The sequence below is a fragment of the Coregonus lavaretus genome (assembly GCF_964263955.1).
Source record: "Coregonus lavaretus genome assembly, contig: HAP1_SCAFFOLD_3101, whole genome shotgun sequence".
In the NCBI taxonomy this organism is placed as follows: Eukaryota; Metazoa; Chordata; class Actinopteri; order Salmoniformes; family Salmonidae; genus Coregonus; species Coregonus lavaretus.
In genome coordinates, this window is record NW_028163552.1 from 1 (window position 1) to 21,939 (window position 21,939).

At 45.0% G+C, this 21,939-nt stretch overlaps 1 protein-coding gene across 1 annotated transcript; it reads right to left on the reverse strand.

The window, feature by feature from the left end:
* Positions 1 to 316: 316 nt before the first annotated feature.
* LOC311117998 (fibronectin-like) lies at positions 317 to 21,603 on the reverse strand (the record flags this gene model as incomplete). The annotated part of the gene is made up of 14 exons (XM_084192879.1): positions 317 to 438; positions 8,916 to 9,059; positions 9,493 to 9,621; positions 9,882 to 10,037; positions 11,528 to 11,704; positions 12,550 to 12,732; positions 13,595 to 13,810; positions 14,342 to 14,500; positions 15,046 to 15,183; positions 15,413 to 15,544; positions 15,996 to 16,133; positions 20,075 to 20,141; positions 21,126 to 21,432; positions 21,590 to 21,603. Coding segments are annotated over 14 exons (2,082 nt in total), but the record flags the coding sequence as incomplete, so codon positions are not given.
* Positions 21,604 to 21,939: the final 336 nt, after the last annotated feature.

Here is a 21,939-nt window from a genome sequence, read left to right on the forward strand (position 1 = left end):
TCATTTAGCAGACGCTCTTATCCAGAGCCACTTACAGGAGCAATTAGGGTTAAGTGCCTTGCTTAAGGGCACATCGACAGATTTTTCACCTAGTCGGCTCAGGGATTAGAACCAGCGACCTTTCGGTTACTGGCACAACGCTCTTACCCACTAAGCTACCTGCCGCCCATCTGGTGTATATTAACCACCAGACTCTAAAATATACCCTAGTCTAGAATGTACCCTAGTCTAGAATGTACCCTAGTCTAGAATGTACCCTAGTCTAGAATGTACCCTAGTCTAGAATGTACCCTAGTCTAGAATATAGACTACTCACCACTCTCCACTTGAGTATGTACTGTGTGATGTGTGCGGAGGGCGGGGCGTTCCACTGGATGGGGTGGGAGTTGGGTTGGTTACCAGACTCTGTGATGATCACCTGGACTGGTCGGTTACCACCTGGGAGAGAGGTATGAAGCATGCCAAAGTTGAAACACGCCATACGGAGGAAGGAAAATTACAGTACTACAGAAACACACCATCTGATAGAACAGACTGTATTATAGGTTAGTGGTGAAACTATGTCTCAGCAACACATCATCTGATAACAATTGACAGTAGTTATTTGTTAAGATATTGGAACAGCATGATGTGAAATCTAGATACCCACCAAGCAATGAAACAATCTGGGAAAAACAACACAACCAATTTGGAATCTAAACTAACAAGATACTGTTACAATTTCAGAAAGCGCACAGTTAAACCAGCTCTGAAATGGTAGGTTGTACAGTGCAGTGCATGAGACGCTGAAGTACTGCAACAATTGGGGGAGAAGTAGCATATCCCTGTGAGATTCTTGTTAGCCAGGGTTTTCAGCATGCAGAGCAGAGAGAGAAAACAACCCTCAGCTCCTTCACTAGACCTGTTCATGTAGACATACAGTGGGGAGAACAAGTATATGATACACTGCCGCTTTGTAAGTAGGAAAACCTGCAAAATCGGCAGTGTATCAAATACTTGTTCTCCCCACTGTAGCTACACTGCAACAGAAATATAAACTATAACTTTAGAGCCAACGATAGCATGTTTCCCTAAACCACTACTTTCAATGTAATGCGTACATGACTGTAAGTCACCTTGGATAAAAGTGTCTGCTAAATGGCATATATTTATATATATTATTATATTATAAATTAGGTTTGGGTGTTATACCGTATACCAGGTTATTTGGAAATAGCCACGGGATGGTTTTTTTAATACCGTCAAAACTATTTCTTTGAAGTTTTTCAATTAATTTGAATATTTGTAGCTACTACATTTACATTTTAGTCATTTTAGCAGACGCTCTTATCCAGAGCGACTTACAGTTAGTGAGTGCATACTTTTTTCATACTGGCCCCCTCCCCGTGGGAATCGAACCCACAACCCTGGCGTTGCAAGCGCCATGCTCTACCAACTGAGCTACAGGAGGCATGCTATAGTGTTCCTTCACAGACAATACATTAGTACAACACATTCGGCCAAAAATAGCTTCAATTTCATCAGATGACAACAGAAGTGGAACGCTATTTGCAACGCTATGAGTTTACAATGAAAAAGCAAGATGTTTTTAGCGAATACGATGCACGGCCATCATATTTCTAATGTTTATCATAGAAAGAATGTAGCCAGCTACATTTCCTAATGTTTTGCTTAAAGTTAAATCTTGCATTTTAGACCTGTGTTTACAAAATGCAGCAAGATACTTCTTATGCGTTTTATCTTTTTTTCCTGCGTGAGAAACATAATTTTGTGTTAACGCGACTACTAAGTTTAACTTGCTAGTTATCTAAGTAAGTGGCTGAATTAATAAGGTGAAGGGGGATCATATAGTGTTGGCTTTCTGCTTTGTTTGAGAACTCTGTACAGCTGCCATCTTGACTTCCTTATATTTTTCTCCTCTCTGTTCTGCTCCTCCCCCATCTTCTCCAAGCAGAGCAGGCAGGCCCGTTGCCCTAGTGACTCCAGACTCCACACAGACACAGCCTATACACATGCTGCTCCGGAGCCAGTGCTGTTCATTTGCACAATGTCTCTCATTCACATTCGCTTGTAAATGTCCAAACTCACCAAAAATGACATTCGGTAGATCCTACCAATAAAATGTATACGTTTATGAGCTGGTTTGCCTGTCTTTGCAATTAATTTACTTTTGTTTGCGCTCGTTAGCATATTTGGCTAGCAGCCTCAATGGAAATTCGATATTACTTGTGCTAATTTGGTTAGCATTCTGGTAATAGACGCCCAATGGGCTTTTTTTAATGTTTTTTTGGAGCCCCTTGTGTACTAAGCCAGTCAGTGGAGGACCATCCTCCTCAGTGAATTTCATAAAGAAAATTATTACCAAACATTAAAAAAGTTATCCTTTTTAGATAAAACTATACTAAATATAATAACGTCACCAAATAATGGATTAAAACACATTATTTTGCAATGAAGGTCTACAGTAGCCTCAACAGCACTCTGTAGGGTAGCACCATGGTGTAGCCGGAGGACAGCTAGTTTCCGTCCTCCTCTGGGTACATTGACTTCAATACAGAACCTAGGAGGCTCATGGTTCTAATGCAAATCAATTTATAACATTTTTGACATACGTTTTTTCTGGATTTTTGTTGTTGTTATTCTGTCTCTCACTGTTCAAATAAACCTACCATTAAAATTATAGACTGATCATTTCTTTGTCAGTGGGCAAACGTACAAAATCAGCAGGGGATCAAATACTTTTTTCCCTCACTGTATAGGGAACATTAGAGTATCATGTAGTAGCCTAAACCTATCGATGTTACATTGAACTGGGTGAATGGAATATGAATGACAGTCATATGCCCTCATCTTAAAATGGCACCGACCACCACTGAAGCCGGTAAATCCCAGGATGAGAGAAGGACAGTATGAAAATAGGAAAATCTAGATACCGCCCAACGCAATTATAAATGGATAATCCAATCACTTTAGGATATAAAACAGAGTTCTATTGCATTCTATGACTACAGGCATAATCCTGACAATTGGAAGTTGAAACTGTCGTTTTATTTTTTTTTCTGTAGAGACTCCAGCCTAACTCTGAAGTACTGTTTTCTACATAGAAAAAAAATTATCGTATCAAATCAAAACCCCTCAGCAAGTGGATTGGTTAACCACGCTAGGGTAGGATAGAATAGTCTGTATGACCTCGGCACAATCTGGTCTCAATTTTCTCCTAATTACAGTTCCTAAGGCCCACTGACTGAGGGGGGGGGGGTTTATACAGTGTTTAAATCCCACTTAGTCCAACCAACACCAGTCTCTAGAACCCTCCTTCACAGACCTGGGATTCATATACCTTATCTGGGTTTGATTGAATGGACCCAATAGAATAGTCGCAAAAAAAACCCTGCAGAAACCCTGCCCATCTGGCATTCCAGGCAGGCTAAAGCAAACGCTAAAAGTATTTGATAGATTTCGAAACAGTATTTGAACCCAGGGCTGCACTCCTTCCCAGCCATTTCACAGCTGCGTGTCGTTAAGGGAGGTTATTGCACTGGGCTCGGGGTACCCTTCACTTAAAAAAGAAATAAATGCTGAGGCTTTTCTTTTTTTCAACCTGCGTACACGTACACGGTCTAGAGTGGATAGGGGGGCACATTTTCTTTGCGTTGCTTCAAAATGATAACAGCCACGGCGTTGTAACCAAAACAGAAAACAGCTGGGGATTGTAGCAGGGTACGGAGAGCATTGGTGAGAGTGAGATAAAGAAAGTACTCCAAGATTCCTTCTAGTGCAAATAGTTCTTAACATATCACACTAAGTAATACCATTGCCAGGTCAAATGACTGCTAGAAAAACTGTAAACAGCTGTCAACATTGAGATTGCTTGTTAACAGGTTAAGTGGAGCTCTGACAGGGTTCATTTACATTTTGACAGATGGAATTTCATGACTTTTCCATGACTTTTAACCAAATTTCCATGACCAACAATTGGCGGCGTCTCTATGTATGTATAAAAAAAGTATGCGTAATGTGGTATCGACACTGGGAGGCTGCTCTCTGATCCCATTTACCATCTCCTGTCGATAGATACTCGTTGAGCAATGCACTTAACCCCCCACAAAGTAAAATACCTTTTAGGCAACTGTATAAAACACGTGGTCAACCCTCAGTCAGGAGAGCTGCTGGGTGTGCAGGATTTTGATCAAGCCCGGCTCAAACACATCAGGGCCAGTTTATCAAGGTCATATGGTTTGTTACAAGGGGAATGGAATAAAACCCTGCACAGTGCACACCCATTAGCTCTCCTGGATGATGGTTGACCACCCATTAGCTCTCCTGGATGATGGTTGACCACCCATTAGCTCTCCTGGAGGATGGCTGACCACCCATTAGCTCTCCTGGAGGATGGCTGACCACCCATTAGCTCTCCTGGAGGATGGCTGACCACCCATTAGCTCTCCTGGAGGATGTCTGACTACCCATTAGCTCTCCTGGAGGATGGCTGACCACCCATTAGCTCTCCTGGAGGATGGTTGACCACCCATTAGCTCTCCTGGAGGATGGTTGACCACCCATTAGCTCTCCTGGAGGATGGCTGACCACCCATTAGCTCTCCTGGAGGATGGTTGACCACCCATTAGCTCTCCTGGAGGATGGCTGACCACCCATTAGCTCTCCTGGAGGATGGCTGACCACCCATTAGCTCTCCTGGAGGATGGCTGACCACCCATTAGCTCTCCTGGAGGATGGTTGACCACCCATTAGCTCTCCTGGAGGATGGCTGACCACCCATTAGCTCTCCTGGAGGATGGCTGACCACCCATTAGCTCTCCTGGAGGATGGCTGACCACCCATTAGCTCTCCTGGAGGATGGCTGACCACCCATTAGCTCTCCTGGAGGATGGCTGACCACCCATTAGCTCTCCTGGAGGATGGCTGACCACCCATTAGCTCTCCTGGAGGATGGCTGACCACCCATTAGCTCTCCTGGAGGATGGCTGACCACCCATTAGCTCTCCTGGAGGATGGTTGACCAACCTTGATGTAAGACATTGCAACCAAATAAGTTTTATGCCTTTTGAAATAATTCGCTCACTCAATATATCAAAGATCAAATGGCTATGGTAGCCCACACATTTTCTAGGAAATTGACTTTTTTTTAGTTTAGTCATATTTATCTTAGCTACCTTAGAAATGTTTACTTTGCAGGCTGACTACCATCTATTTAGTTACAATGTCCCATACATAGGAGTCCCATACATAGGAGTCCCATACATAGGAGTCCCAACGATAGGAGTCCCATACATAGGAGTCCCATACATAGGAGTCCCATACATAGGAGTCCCAACGATAGGAGTCCCATACATTGGAGTCCCATACATAGGAGTCCCAACGATAGGAGTCCCATACATAGGAGTCCCATAGAAAGGAGTCAAATACATAGGAGTCCCATACATAGGAGTCCCATACAAAGGAGTCCCATACAAAGGAGTCCCATACATAGGAGTCCCATACATAGGAGTCCCATACAAAGGAGTCCCAACGATTGGAGTCCCAACGATTGGAGTCCCATACAAAGGAGTCCCAACGATTGGAGTCCCATACAAAGGAGTCCCAACGATTGGAGTCCCATACAAAGGAGTCCCAACGATTGGAGTCCCATACAAAGGAGTCCCAACGATTGGAGTCCCATACAAAGGAGTCCTAATGATTGGAGTCCCAACGATTGGAGTCCCATATCAACTGGAAGTATCAACAAAACAAGTTTTGAAGCCATATAATCCAAAAGAAAGGCTACATCTAATATTTGTTCCTATAACGAATGTTGACGATTCACAAATTATTTTGATTCACATGATTCGATTCACCGCGACTGAACCGAATCCCAACTAATGCAATGGTGAAGTGAATCGTTCATTTTGTCAAGAAGAATTGTTTAAACAAATCATATGAAGTTCAAAAAAGGAAATACACTTTGTATGACCTTTTTCGCAAGGAAATCATGAATACATGCTAATAATAACTAAAAACAGTTAACTAGAGGGTACAAGATATGTTTTGAATTGTCTACCTAGTTAATCTGTTCTAGATCATATTTTATAGGCCGACCTGCTGCAGTCTCTCTCTACACTCGCACTACGCAGGTGAAGCGTGCAAACACAGACTCGCTACTGTCATTCCGATCCTGGCTGATATTTTGATTTTGATTTGATTTATAAAATATTTTAAAAAAACTGTGCCTAAATAAATTACATTAACAGAAATTATTAAATCATTTTTCATGACTTTTCCTAAACTTTTCCAGGCCTTAAAAAACACCATAAAAAAATTCCATGACTTTTCCAGGATTTTGATGATGGTACAAACCCAGTCTGAGCACCTCTACAGAGAGACAGAGGATACAACAATGTGTGTGAGCCTCCAGCCTCCAGCCTCCAGCCTACCCCTCTCTCCTCCACTTACCTCTGGTAACACCACATGTCAACTAACAACAAAGACTGAGGAGGAGGAAGCCTCCCCCTCTCTGCCCTCCGCTGTTACTCTTCCTCCTGTGTGACAGGGAACACTCGCTGCATCTCTGATCTGTGCTTTCTCTCCACAACGCCCCCTCACGCTCTTTTAATTTAGCAGAAAACCAACAATATAATTAAACTATCCTGCTCCAGAGTCGTTAAATCTGTCCCCCCCCCCCCCCCACCGTTTGTTTGGGACTTTGTTTACAACTTGACTTTGAAGTGGAGGGCAGAGAGGGGGAGGATCTCACACGTTGGGTAAATATCCACCACCTCCTCCAACACCTCAACAACACACACCAACTAACAACAAAGACCTAAGAAAAAAGGAGGAGGTGGTGGATATACCAACGTGTGAGAGCCTCCCCCTCTCTGCCCTCCACTTCAAAGTCAAGTCCCAAACAAACGGTGGGGGGGGGGGGACAGATTTAACGACTCCGGAGCAGGATAGTTTAATTATATTGTTGGTTTTCTGCTAAATTAAAAAGAGCGTGAGGGGGCGTTGTGGAGAGAAAGCACAGATCAGAGATTACAATTTAGTCATTTTAGCAGACGCTCTTATCCAGAGTGACTTACAGCTAGTGAGTGCATACATTTTTCATACTGGCCCCCCGTGGGAATCGAACCCCCAACCCTGGCGTTGCACAGGAGGAAGAGTAACACAAAGGCAGAAACAGATATCGGGGTAGGGTAAATGTGCCTCTAGATGCTGATCTTCGGTCAGTTTTGCATTTTCCCCACTAATGGTTAAGGATGTGGTTGGGGGAGGGGAAGCTGAACCTAGATCTGTTTGTAGGGGAAACTTCACCCTGGAGAACAGACGTTCCAGGAAGGAGTATCTAAAAAGAAAACATTGTTCACCCCGTAGGCTTTTACCATGGAGGGTACACAGAGTATTGCATCCAGCCCGTAGGCCTTACCACAGAGTATTGCATCCAGCCCGTAGGCCTTACCACAGAGTATTGCATCCAGCCCGTAGGCCTTACCACAGAGTATTGCATCCAGCCCGTAGGCCTTACCACAGAGTATTGCATCCACCCCGTAGGCCTTACCACAGAGTATTGCCTTCATCTCCTAGTGGAGCCAGTGCCTCCTCCTCCCCCAGCCTACCACAGTGAAGTAATATTGTTGTAACACAACACATTTCAACAGAAAACAAACCCCACCAACAGCATCGTCTTGTGACCACTAGTGCTGAGCCATTCGTGTTTTTTGAGGTCGGTTCGGGTTATTACAAAATTACCACGTTTCGATTTCTATATTTGTTTAAACATTATATGCATGATGAAATAATGACATAAAAAATAATAGCCAAAACATTGAAAACATTCCATGGTCTGTGTCAGGTCCACATTGGGTAGACATCAATAGAAAAACAGGAAACTCCTATAAAATAAAAGATTTCAGTTGTCTATATTCCTTCGTTTTTTATTTGATTACAATTATTTTTCATTCAGTCATCATCTCATCTCTGCTCAGGCAGTAGCAGCCAACCAGCCAGCCAACCAGCCAACCAGCCAGCCAGCCAGCCAGCCAGCCAGCCAGCCAGCCAGCCAGCCAGCCAGGCCAGCCAGGCCAGCCAGCCAGGCCAGCCAGGCCAGCCAGCCAGCCAGCCAGCCAGCCAGCCAGGCCAGCCAGGCCAGCCAGCCAGCCAGCCAGCCAGCCAGCCAGCCAGCCAGCCAGGCCAGCCAGGCCAGCCAGGCAGTAGCAGCCAGCCAACCAGCCAGCCAGGCCAGCCAGGCCAACCAGCCAGCCAGCCAGCTAAACGTTATCTCTGTGCGACCCATACCGTACTGTCTTTGAGTCATCCTATTTAGCTAGGCTACTGTTAGTAGCTAGATGGCTAGCTAGTGGCTGCCTAATCATGCTACACTGCAGAGCTGTCTGACAAAATCATTTTACTAGTTCTTCAAAGTACATAAAGCTATACTTTCAAGACTGCTTATGACCAACTACTACTACAACTCTCAATCGGGTAGCGCTGCCTCACAAACTCTCTCTATCCGTCGTCATTGTGTGGTGAACATTCCTCTATCCGTCTGTCTGAGCTGGGAAGAACAGGCGTAGTGGATTATGGTCATTGTAGTTAATTACCACGTTTCTGCGCTGAACTAGGTTGAATATTTGCCTAATGAAAACTACAACTCCCTTCAGCCCAGTGTCCCACATAGTTCTCGACTTAATTTATCTCATGAACGATTTTGATTTCTCTCTAGAGAAACTGCGCGTTGGTCTATTAAGTTGTTTAATCAACTAAAATGTCGCTTTTTTCCACTCAGCGGTAGTGACCATGCCTAGCTAGTGATATTAGTTATTACCAGGGAAAGACGGTTGAACGTACCCCCACAGAACATTTTCCAATAGTATAGTGTAGTATTGTGACCACTATAGGGCTTGGTGATGTTGTGTTCTTACCTGGGAAAGACTGTTGGGGCTCGCAGCTGAGCTCTCCGATACCGTTGCCATAGCAATAACACTTGTACATGACGCCGTGGATCAGCTTGTCCCATGATTGGCCGATCTGATAGAACACCCTGGTCTCTGGCTCCTGGCACTGGTCTGAGAACAGATATTAAAACAGTGAGATTTAGGTCTGTGTCCAACATTACACCCTATCTAGTGCACTACTTTAGACCAGTTCCCTATCTAGTGCACTACTTTAGACCAGTTCCCTATCTAGTGCACTACTTTAGACCAGTTCCCTATCTAGTGCACTACTTTAGACCAGTTCCCTATCTAGTGCACTACTTTAGACCAGTTCCCTATCTAGTGCACTACTTTAGACCAGTTCCCTATCTAGTGCACTACTTTAGACCAGGGCCCATAGGGGGTTCTGTTTGTGGTGTATTGGCGTGACAATGACCAGAGGAGTTGGTAAGACAGCACAAACAGATATGGGCCCAGGCTAGTCAAGCACCTCAAAGGATTAATACCACTACAAATGAATAGCTTGGTCCATAAAATGCTAGGTTTGTATGAACTATAAACTCACCAATGGCGTCACACTTCCAGCGCCCACGGCCCTGTCCGAAGCAGGTACAGTTCATCATGTAGCCCTCTTCATGAAGCTTAGTAAAGGTCTGGTTCACCTCATAGGTCAACCCGTCCACAATACACTGATCTATGACAGGAAGGAAACACATTCAAGGTAAAAAAAAAAAACAGCTGGTCCCAATTCTCTCTTCTCCGCTTCCACCATATTGCATCCACCTTACAGATCTGAGAACATCAAAGTGTTAGGGTCAAGGGGAAGGGGTAGGAAAACGATTCTGACCGGCTGTACATCACCACAGTGCTGACACTTTCTATGTGGCATGTATGACCTCTCACCTACTATTAAGCGTTTTAGAAAAGCGCTATAAAAAATCATATTTTTATTACCTTTGAGCTGGGAATAAGCGATACAGCTCCACTCTCCGCGGCCGTTCCCAACGCAGGTGCAGCGCATCATGTGTCCCAGGACGTCGTGGCGTTTGTCCCACTGGTCTCCCACGCGGTACATCACGCCCTCGCTGGTCGTACACACCTCCTCGTGAGCTGAGAGGACAGAGAACTTAGAATTTAAAACGTTAGAACTTTGAATGTTTAAACTTTTAGAATGTTAGAACTTCTAGAATGTTAGAACTTCTAGAATGTTAGAACTTCTAGAATGTTAGAACTTCTAGAATGTTAGAACATACAGAATTTTTGTCAGCCATACAGTGCACCTGGAGCACTAGGTCAAATGAAACTTGCAAAGGCTGAACGTCATAAACAGATGTTCATAACATAACCCTCTGAGGGGTTTTATACACATATGGGTCTCTGTGGGGGCTGTCTTCCTAATTCAAAGGAGATGAGTGGTTTAAATAAACCGAGATACAGATAGGAGGTCTGTCTGTGTGGAGAGGTGACGGCAGAGATGGGGGGGGGGGGGGCAGTGTGGACTGTGGAGGTGTTGAAGAGGCTTATTGCAGCTGGCTGCCCTGGAGACCAGACAGGCGGTGAAGGGAGTCTCTCCCTCTAGTCTCTGTCAGGAAGACACACGGTGGCCTCTGGGAGTCACTCCCTCTCTCTGGCCCGCCTCTGGGCTCTGGGAGTCTCTCCCTCTCCCTGGCCCGCCTCTGGGCTCTGGGTCGGGTTTCATTACTCTGGTTCTGGTGGTCTGTGCTCTAGGCCTGGATCTCTGGCTCTGGTGTGGGAGCCCAGGCTATGGGCTCTGGGTCTCCGCTAGGTCTGCCTGGGCCCCTTCACCCCAGCTGGGAGGCTAAAAACAGTGATAACAATCACCATGAACTCTTTACAGGCAAATCAGTGTCCTTTCTCATGGTAATTTACCCATTCGCCTAATGACCTTTAAACACTGCACTTAAACTCAATAACTGGTCAGTGCTTTCGACAGGCGTGTGAATTTTACCACTGCCCCATTCAGCCAAACAGAGATTGACTGATTGTGTAAAAATCCCAAAGAACAAATAGAAGACAGATTGAGACCATGATAAAGAGGGAGAGCAGAGAAGCAGAGTTGAGATCCCACACTACTCCAATGGCCTCAGACATATCATTAGCATTTCAAAACGTGTTTGTTTAAAGGCAGTCTTTAACCCTTTTGTGTTCCGAGCCAACAGATGGCATTTTAAACACCGACTTGATTTAAAGGCACTTAGCGAGCATCTAATGTAAATCAAAAGACCCCTATGGTTCTCACCACTCCACCTTAAGTTAATTGACGCGTCGGTTAAGTGCCTTGCCCAAGGGCACATCGACAGATTTTTCACCTAGTCATCTCGGGAATTCGAACCAACGAACTTTCGGTTACTGGTCCAACGCCCATTAACAGCAGAGATTACCACTGACTACATCTGACTGGATTGTCACAATGCAGGGACTACAGGTGATAGGACGGCCACTGGCTGCTTTCGTACGATCATTGCGTGCATGTGTCTGGCAACAGAACTCACCAGCCATGGGGCATCAAATCTCACCTCCATGGGGCAAGAGAACTCAGAATGGGGCAATAGAACTGAGAATGGGACCACAGAACTCACCAGCCATGGGGCAGAAGCCAAACCTCTGTTCTCCGTCATAGTTGGTGGTGGTGCCGCACCACTTCATGCCGTCCCTGCGCCCGTCGGCGGTACAGTCTGTGTAGTTTCTCCCGTTGTAGAGGAAGGGGAACTGACACAGGGCACCGTTAGAGTTTCCTCCCCTGGTTGTCACCATCACTGCAAACACAACAGACACAGTCCCAAATGAGTGCGTTTCACAGATGGCATCCTATTCCCTAGATAGTGCTCTAGTCCAAAGTAGTGCACTACAAAGTGAATAGGGTGTCATTTGGAACGCAGTCAATCAGTAAAGTCACTACCCTAAAAAAAACTTGGATACTAAGTCCCATTCTCCCACTCTAATAGAAGCCAGATGTTAACGATGTTGGCTGGCTAGAATTCTAGAGACTCTGCTGGATAACGCTCAGGTTGAGATCACCATTCTCAACACATGCTTGTGTCGAGCTCCCACGGATGATGGCTCTTGTGTCGAGCTCCCACAGATGATGGCCCATCAGCCAAAACGCTTGCTCTACTCGTGTTGCCTGCATCCAAGAGATCACCATTCTTTTAGATTCAGAAGGCGTACTTCTGATCTCTCTCTATCCACCCATCCATCCCTCCCTCTCTGTCTCCCTGCTCTCTCTCTCCACCCATCCATCCCTCCCTCCCTCTCTGTCTCCCTGCTCTCTCTCTCCACCCATCCATCCCTCCCTCCCTCTCTGTCTCCCTGCTCTCTCTCTCCACCCATCCATCCCTCCCTCTCTGTCTCCCTGCTCTCTCTCTCCACCCATCCATCCCTCCCTCTCTGTCTCCCTGCTCTCTCTATCCACCCATCCATCCCTCCCTCTCTGTCTCCCTGCTCTCTCTATCCACCCATCCATCCCTCCCTCTCTGTCTCCCTGCTCTCTCTATCCACCCATCCATCCCTCCCTCCCTCTCTGTCTCCCTGCTCCTTTCCACCTATCTCTTGTCTCAAATAAATAAAAAAGCTGTAAATTGAATATTTAACAAAATCTCACCGTTCTTCTTGGTACAGAAGGAGTATTTCTGTTCTGTCTCGCAGTCGGAGGAGATGCAGCACCACAGCTGCCCGTCAGGGCGTCCCTCTGAGGTACAGGAGTGGTAGGTCTTCCCCATGTAGGTGAAAGGGAACACACAGGGCTGACCGTTGGAGTTCCCCCCGTACACTGGGGCTGGGCCCTCTGAACACAAAAAACACATAGAACCAGAACAGATGTCAGAAAGATTGCTGACTGATGCAAGTTGACAGTTTTTATTGTTAGAGCTTAAGATTTCCAATGCATTCATTGTTTCAAATCAACTTGAACCAGTAAACTATATACACGTATTTAGTGTGTCAGAGACATTGCCATAGTTTCAAGATCAACTTTCTAGTTTATTTGCCATGTGTACTGAACAAAATTGTAAACTACTTTCACGTCATTTAGCAGACGCTCTTATCCAGAGCGACTTACAGTTAGTGAGCGCATACATTCTTTTTCAAACTGGCCCCCCGTCGGAATCGAACCCACAACCCTGGCGTTGCAAACGCCATGCTCTACCAACTGAGCTACATCCCTGCTGGCCATTCCCTCCCCTACGCTGGGCCAATTGTGCGCCGCCCCATGGATCTCCCGGTCGCGGCCGGCTACGACAGAGCCTGGATTCGAACCAGGATCTCTAGTGGCACAGCTAGCACTGCGATGCAGTGCCTTAGACCACTGCGCCACTCGGTAATCTTACTCAATAGCTTTAAAAAATAATGGCCTGGCATGAATAATTCCCTTTCAGAGGTTACTAAAACCACCGTGTTCAGAACTAGTGGTGCGTGGATCAAAATTAAACCATTAAATGCAGGCATGAATTGACATGTGGTCCTCTGTAGCTCAGCTGGTAGAGCACGGCGCTTGTAACGCCAGGGTAGTGGGTTCGATCCCAGGGACCGCCCATACACAAAAACGTATGCACGCAAGACTGTAAGTCGCTTTGGATAAAAGCGTCTGCTAAATGGCATATTATTATTATTATTACTATTATTACATGAATAAGACTAAGAGCACGTACCCCACTCCTTACAGCTGACCCCGTTTCCCAGGCAGGTACACAGCATCTGTTTGCTGCCCTGGGTCTTGATCCATCTCATCCCCAGGGCGTAGGCCACCCCCGCGTCCGTCTGGCAGGCCCCCTCCAGGGCTAGGCCGGGCGGAGGCTCCTGGCCTGGCTGGGGATGGGGGTGGTACACAGCCGGCTGGATGTTGGTGATCACACGGGACCCAGTGCCTGGAAATGGATGGGAAAGGAAAAAAATGCCTTCAGTCAGTGACATTTTTGTAAAAATGTACACCACTAGATTTGGGTTAACTCATTTGTAGTGCACACTTTGAAAGTAAAAAAAAAAGAGATCTAGAAAAAGAGAATGTGTACGTTTTTTTAATGTTCCCCCAGACTGCAGCACACAACAAATGGGAAAAGGAAACATGCTTCCAGTCAGTAGAAATGTGTAAATGCTCATTTGCTTTTAATAGTTTACGGGAATGTTTCCCAGACACAGATTAAGCCCTGTCCTATACTAAAAAGCATGTTCAATTGATATCCTGTGTCCGGGAAAAATCCCCTGAAAATCCCAAAAGAGAATCTGTCACTTTTAATGCCGGTAGAGGTATGTAATTACAATGCAGTTCAACCACAGGCTATCTGGGGAAGGATGAGGAAAAGCAGTGAAGATCTCACCCATCTGTCTCTCACACTTTATATATTTAACACTCACACACACACACACACACACACACACACACGCGGTAACAGTCTCACCCAGGCCAGTGGTGTGGAGGGATGCGTGTCTCTCACACTTCCACTCCCCGCGCCCGTTCCCCGTACACAGACACTGCAGCATGTGACCTCGGGCGTCCGTCTTGCTCCAGGTGTCTCCGATACGATAGGACGTCAGTGTGTCCTGGTCGTTACACCGGTCTGATAGGGGGAAAAGGAGATGTTGTTCCACAGTTCAGAAGCACTTTAACAAGGTCATGTTCATTAGGGCACCGAACGGAAGAAAACACACTGAAACAGGGAGTGACTGCCTGGAATTGTCCAATAAGATGCTGATTTTAGTTCTGTTGAAAAGTATTTTGCTACATTTTGCCCTAATGAATACAACCCAGTTCAGTTCCAATAACAGGGTAATAGGCAAGCAGTGGTATACTATCTAACACGTTTTAAAATGTTATATATTTGCATTGGGTTTTAAATTAAGGATATGTAAAATCACTTAAAAATGGAACTGCCACATATACATTTCCACCACAGACAATTGACACTCTTCTTCACCAAGTTAAGCTAATGTTTTCCCTTCATTAAGCAGAACTGAACTATTCCCTCACTCTCTCTCTCTCTCTCACACACACACACACCGGGTTGAAGCTGCAACGGTCTGTAGAGGCTAATTAAAATGGGATCCAGCTGGTGTGTGTGTGTGTGCGCTCCTGTGTGTGTGTGTGTGTGTGTTGGTGTCTTACTTCTAGAGGTACAGGTGATCCTCCCACTCCCCTCTCCTAGACAGGTGCAGTCTACGATCATCCAACCCTGGTACGGTTTCTCCCAGGTTTCTCCCACCACGTAGGACGTCCCTGCTGTGTTGTCATAGCAACGCTCCGCTGCAGACAGAGCGAGAGGGAGGGGTTATGATGCCGTGTTTGTTTTGACAGCTATACTCCGGTTCCGGGGTCGTATTCACTAGGACACGAAACGGAAGCAAACGGGCCGAAACCGGAAGGTACTCTCTATACTCGTCCAATAAACGCTCGTTTCTATCTTACGTTGCAAAATGTTGTACTAAGTTTTGCTACAGTGCGCTCTAATAAAACAGTCCTTCCCAATGCTCACCAACAGGTTTGCAGGTCCACTCTCCCTTGCCGTTGCCCAGACAGACACACTCCAGCATGTAGCTCTCAGTGTCATGGGGTCTCCTCCACGTGTCCCCAATCTTATAGGACTGACCACCCTCATGGCAGCGGTCTGGGACATAGAAAGACAGTTAGACACTCAAGCACAGTCAGGCAGACAGACACACGCGCACATGCAGAGTCACACACACGCACACACACACACACACACACACACACAGTCAGACAGACACAGTCAGAGACAACACACAAAGTCAAACACACACACACACACACACACAGTCAGCAACACACACACAGTCAGCAACACACACACACACACACACACACACACACACAGTCAGCAACACACACACACACACACACACACACACACACAGTCAGCAACACACACACACACACACAGTCAGCAACACACACACACACACAGTCAGCAACATACACACACACACACAGCTGCACAGACCGTACCACATACTGTGAGGTCTCCATGTGTTATGGAGATTTAATGAGATTAACGAGCCCACTCACTGGCACACACACACACACACACGCCCACTCACTGGCAATGGTGCAGCTGATTTTCCCCCGGCCAGAGCCAATGCATGTACAGTCCCAGATCATGCCCTCTTTGGGTCGCTCATACGTCTCACCAACCTGATAAGACCTGGCGTTGATCTTATCATAGCAGGTCTCCTCAGCTGTGGAACAGATTTGGGGTATGTGATGTGTTTCGTCAGGCACACAGAAACAGAGAGCAGATGAACATGTAGATGATATGGCAATAGAGTCAAGAGTAGTTACGCTATCTATACTGATGACGCACAGCCTATAGGAGTTACTGACAGAGGTAGCCTGAGAGAAAACTTATTTGAACTTCGTTCATTGCAATAATTGTTTTACATAAGTTAACTGACATTGACACAAATGGTGAGAGACAAGACTTGCATTGACCATGTAGGTTATATACATTTAAAGACGTAGAAACGCAACTTCACCTTCTGGTTTCGTTTTACACTTAATTCCTGCAACTCCGTGACAAGTGCAGACCAACATAGTGCCCAGATAGGAACGCTCCCATTGGTCGTTAATGTTATACATCTGGCCATTATCAATGCAGCCGTCTGGGGAAGGAAAGTCAATGAACAATTTGTTACACTTCCAAGTAGACATATTTTTATGGATTGACACAATCCACGTTTACCCATAACAATAGACGAAATGGCTAAATAATATGCCTACAATAATAAACGTGAGGTACTCTTCTATAATAGACTGCAACCGTTTTACAAATAATAAAATAAAAGTTTTACAAACAAAATCAGCCTACAATTATGTAGCCAAAAAATATGAAAACTCACCTTGAGAGACGGATGACACCGAAGGTATTTTGGTTTCTCCCTGATGAGCCTGCCGCCTGCTTTTCCCATTCCGTTTCGGCATACAGTTCACAGCGGTCCCGATGCAAAGCATCACCAGAACCATAATAATAGGCCTACTAGACATGTTGATTTTCGGACAAGAAAATATTGGGGGAAATGTGTAATCTTAGCGGTGGTTTGACGTTGCTCTTCTAAAAAAAATCTGAAAGATCCACAGTGAAGTCGGAGGCTAGTTCGGTTTTAATGTCCCTGTACCAAACTTTTCCCTTGCACACAGCCTCCTCGTATAGTATCCTGCCCCGCGAGTCTCTCAGCGGCACCAGTCTCTCTGCCGCGCCGCTCCTAGTACGCTCTCAAGCTAGTGAGAGCTTTTATTTGGGCATGGCTTTCTGGTGGAGATGGAGGAGGGTCCAACGGTACCAACGCTAAACACACGTCAAAGCCACTGGTTACAAATCATCAAAAAAGGGGGGGGAAATACCGTAAATTAGTAGAGTATTGCTAAATTAGTTTCTTTTTTTCTTTCGTTTACATCATCTTTTTGTGATACGTTTTTAAAAACGTTGGGCAAGATAAGTAGACCTAACCTATAATCATTTTCTTTGATCCGTTTAAACTATTTTATGCACTAATATTTTCAAAATGTATTTTTAAATAGAAGTTATGGGGCAGACAGTTAGGCTACTTTTAATTTACAATGTAGGACATATGATTTAGAAGTGGGAAAAATACGGGTACGGGTAACCTGGATAAATTACTAAACTCCCCCTACTTGTAGAATACTTCCATGGAGAAAAATATACAACCCATATTTATGTGTATTTATTTTCCCATTTATACTTTAACTATTTGCACATCGTTACAACACTGTATATAGACATAATATGACATTTGAAATGTCTTTATTCTTTTGAAACTTCTGAGTGTAATGTTTACTGTTAATATTTATTGTTTATTTCACTTTTGTTTACTATTTACTTCCCTTGCTTTGGCAATATTAACACACGTTTCCCATGCCAATAAAGCCCTTAAATTGAATTGAAAAATGCAGTCAACTGGGCGCTAACACAAAAACCCAACATGAGCACGAATTACGTGAACAAGAAACTCAAAATTACAAATATTTTTCAGGATTTTAGATTATTAACTTGTCATCTGTAATATCGTATATATTTGAAATCTTGACATTACGTACTTTCGAGGAAAATAGTCAGGTTTCTCGACTTATACCCTGACTTTTAAATAAAATCAAATGTTATTTGTCAAATGCTTCATAGACAACAGGTGTAGACTAACAGTGAAATGCTTACTTACGGGTCCATTTCCAACAATGCAGAGTTAAAGATAAAATATACAGTACCAGTCAAAAGTTTGGACACACCTACTCATTACAGGGTTTTTCTTTATTTTTACTATTTTCTACATTGTAGAATAATAGTGAAGACATCAAAACTATGAAATAACACATATGGAATCATGTAGTAACCAAAAAAGTGTTAAACGAATCAAATTATATTTTATATTTGAGATTCTTCAAAGTAGCCACCCTTTGATTTGATGACATCTTTGCGCACTCTTGGCATTGTCTTTATTTCATTAGCTAGCGACAAGCCAAAAAGGCAGTGAGTAACTATAGCTCTGTGGACAGATCGCCATGCACCGGCACAACTCAGTGTTGACAATATCTCCCACATTCTTCCACAAAGCACAGCTAGCTAGCTAAGTAAAGTTCATAGTCAACACCAAACGTTTGGGAAACAGCCACGATGCTAATGTTTAATACATTTATAAGCAATGGACAATGCTCATCTAACGTTATGGTTAGCTGACGTTACTCCATACACTAGTCAACCTGGCTTACTTAGCAATGTAGCTAGCTAATGTTCCAGCCATTAAGTCAATACGCTCCCTCTGTCAATGCAATTTTCTTCTTGTCATTATAATCCAAATGTGCGCTGACTGATTAACACAGTGTCATATTATCAAGTAACTTTTCAAATGTATTCCCAAAAGCCATCCAAGTAGTCAGGGGGGTGCTTGTGCACCCAAGTTAAACAACACCAATATCATTGCTTGCTTGCGCAACCTTTGCGCAGCCAAAAGAAAATGCAATGCTCGCTAACTTGGTTAGCTATGTGACTGTTTTCAACACATCATCTGTTTTAGACAAAAAATACATTAACCAAGCAAGATAAATAAACGTTGAATCAGTACTGAGTAAATGAACAACAACAAAAGCTTCCTGTCATCACCAGACTGTTAATTTAAATAGAGTGTCAAGTTAATGCATGCATGACAGGGTTCGTAGCATTAATGTCAATGCCATGGGATCTGAAGGTCCTTGGTTCGCCTCTCTGAGGAGACATTTTGACCATTCTCTTTTGTGTGTAGTTTTGACACCCCCCTCCCATTCCTGAAACACACACACCGGCCTGCACACGCACGGTGTGTGCTTATTTTGAATTATTAAGTGGCTCTTAAAAGAGCATTGTTGAGTGGCTATGGACAGGGAGTGTGATGTGTGTACTACTGTGTGATTGCCTCCTGCAATTCGGGGCGTTGGTGCATGTGGGAGTCCTAGCTAGCACACAGTGTCCTTCGCCCCCCACCTGCCGAACACCTGCCCTCGCCATCGTTAACAGAACTGCCCGACAGGCGGGGGGGGGGGGGGGGCTACCAGTGTCCTAGCTATTGTTAGCTAGCTAGCTACCTATCCCGCCTGCTGTGTACCAGAGTTCTAGTTAACTAACTAACTAGCTAGCACCCAGTGTCCTTCGCTAACACCTTCCCTCGCCGTCGTTAACAGAGCTGCGGGAAAGCAGTGCCTGACAAGCAGGGATGAAGGACACTGTCAACCATTTTCCCTCGCTAGCTAACTAGCTACCAGCGTTGTCGCACCCGCCTCTTCTTCTGTGGGGTTTATCGGCGGTTGGCATCCAACGTTATGGTGCATTATCATGAACTACTGTTCTGGAGCGCTCCCGCCTGTGTACCGGTGTCCTATCTTAAAAATGGACCAATAGAAGTATAAAGAGAGGTTCCTGCAGATGCAGGAATGACCACATGCAGGAAATCCCCAAATTGCGGGCCACGTTTGCAGCCTTCTTCATCTTGCTACTACGGAGGAGAGAACGGTGGCGACTCCTCTCAACTCTCAAGGAATAAAGTCGTTGCCCTCGTCCGTCAGATGCACTCCACCCGTACGGTACATCCCAGGGACACACTGCTTAATGGCTGGGTGACGGATTGTGTTCCCTGACATGTGTACACCAGCTGATTGGCGGAGCGCCGGGCCCTCTCCATGCACTGGTTTATCTTCTGGTCCCACTGGAAGGTAGTTAACATTACCTAAAGCTAAAGCTAACTAGCTTTCTTAATACGTTGGCTAGACATTCCAAAGCATGTCAATGTAATTAGCCAGCTGCTATCTGGCTATGTGATCTACAACTTTGCAAGCTAACATTAGCTTCGTTAGGTTACGTTAGCTAAACTTTAGTTAGCTGGCTAACTAACTACTGCAGAGGCTAACGTGACTATGTTTTTAATTTAGAGTCCGATCCCGTCAACATCTGCAGAGGCATCAACATCAAGCGCAGCATGAGGAACTATAAGTCACCTTCTAAAATATTTTTAAAAATCGACTAAATCTTTCCATGACTCCATGATGACCTAAATATACTGGAGTTAGGCATAAACATGGTCCGTGTCTTGTTGTCGTAGTTGGTTTGTTTACAAGTAGGCTACAACTTCTACTGTAGTTTTCTATGTATTATGGAGGCTTAGTTGATTGTTCATGCAAGGCTTGAAGTCTAAATTGGAGAAAGGGAGGTATTAGTAAGGAGGGGATGTTGTGGGTGACTGACTGGTGTCTGTTGGGGGTGGGTATTGTGTGTGAAGGTTAGTATGCATGATCTATTGACATGGGAAAAAAATTATCACCAATACACTAAATTGTCTACAAGACAAGTGCTCCTCAATCTTTTCACACCCTTGCAGTCAGTTCTTTAGCATGTGGGAGAGGGGCTGCTAGTGTCCTCTTCTAGCCTGGTCACTCTATTGTTGGCAGTGTTCGTCTACTCAACAGCACAACTACAAGTCCAGCCCCCCTCAAACTTTTCACGTGTTTGCTAACAGCCCATCTCAATGCCCCATTATTGACAGTCTACTGCGCCCTTGTTTGTTTACAGATGAACTTGGTTTATTGTATGGTTACACATCCTCGTGATCAGTCTTCATGTCTTCCCAGGAGACTTGCAGTAAAAACAAATCTTCTGCAAGAGGTCGAAGCAGTGGGTGGTGAAGAAAGTGTACGAGAGGCTTGTCCACCTGGCTGTGGAGTGCAGAAACCACCACTTCAGGGAGACGCTTGTCTACCTGGCTGTGGAGTGCAGAAACCACCACTTCAGGGAGAGGCTTGTCCACCTGGCTGTGGAGTGCAGAAACCACCACTTCAGGGAGAGGCTTGTCCACCTGGATGTTGAGTGCAGAAAGGACCACTTCAGGGAGAGGCTTGTCCACCTGGATGTGGAGTGCAGAAACCACCACTTCAGGGAGAGGCTTGTCCACCTGGATGTGGAGTGCAGAAACCAACACTTCAGGGAGAGGCTTGTCCACCTGGCTGTGGAGTGCAGAAAGGACCAGACGGTTGTCTACAAGGAGCCATAGTCACAGCCCCCCCCCCCCCCCCCCCCCAAACCCAACATCCCTGCCAACATCGCCACAGTGCCAAAGCCTGCTAAACTAGCTGCCATTACTCAACACAAGAAGAGGTTCACCAGCTGAAGAACATTCTGGAACCTGCCTGGAACATTCAACCAACACAACATCCATATTCAGTTAGACAGATGTTGTAGTATAATATAGAATGCCTAGTATGGTCTCAGCTGCATTGTACTATAGGTATTGCTAGCTGTTGTATATACAGTGGGGAGAACAAGTATTTGATACACTGCCGATTTTGCAGGTTTTCCTACTTACAAAGCATGTAGAGGTCTGTCATTTTTATCATAGGTACACTTCAACTGTGAGAGACGGAATCTAAAACGAAAATCCAGAAAATCACGTTGCATGATTTTTAAGTAATTAATTTGCATTTTATTGCATGACATAAGTATTTGATACATCA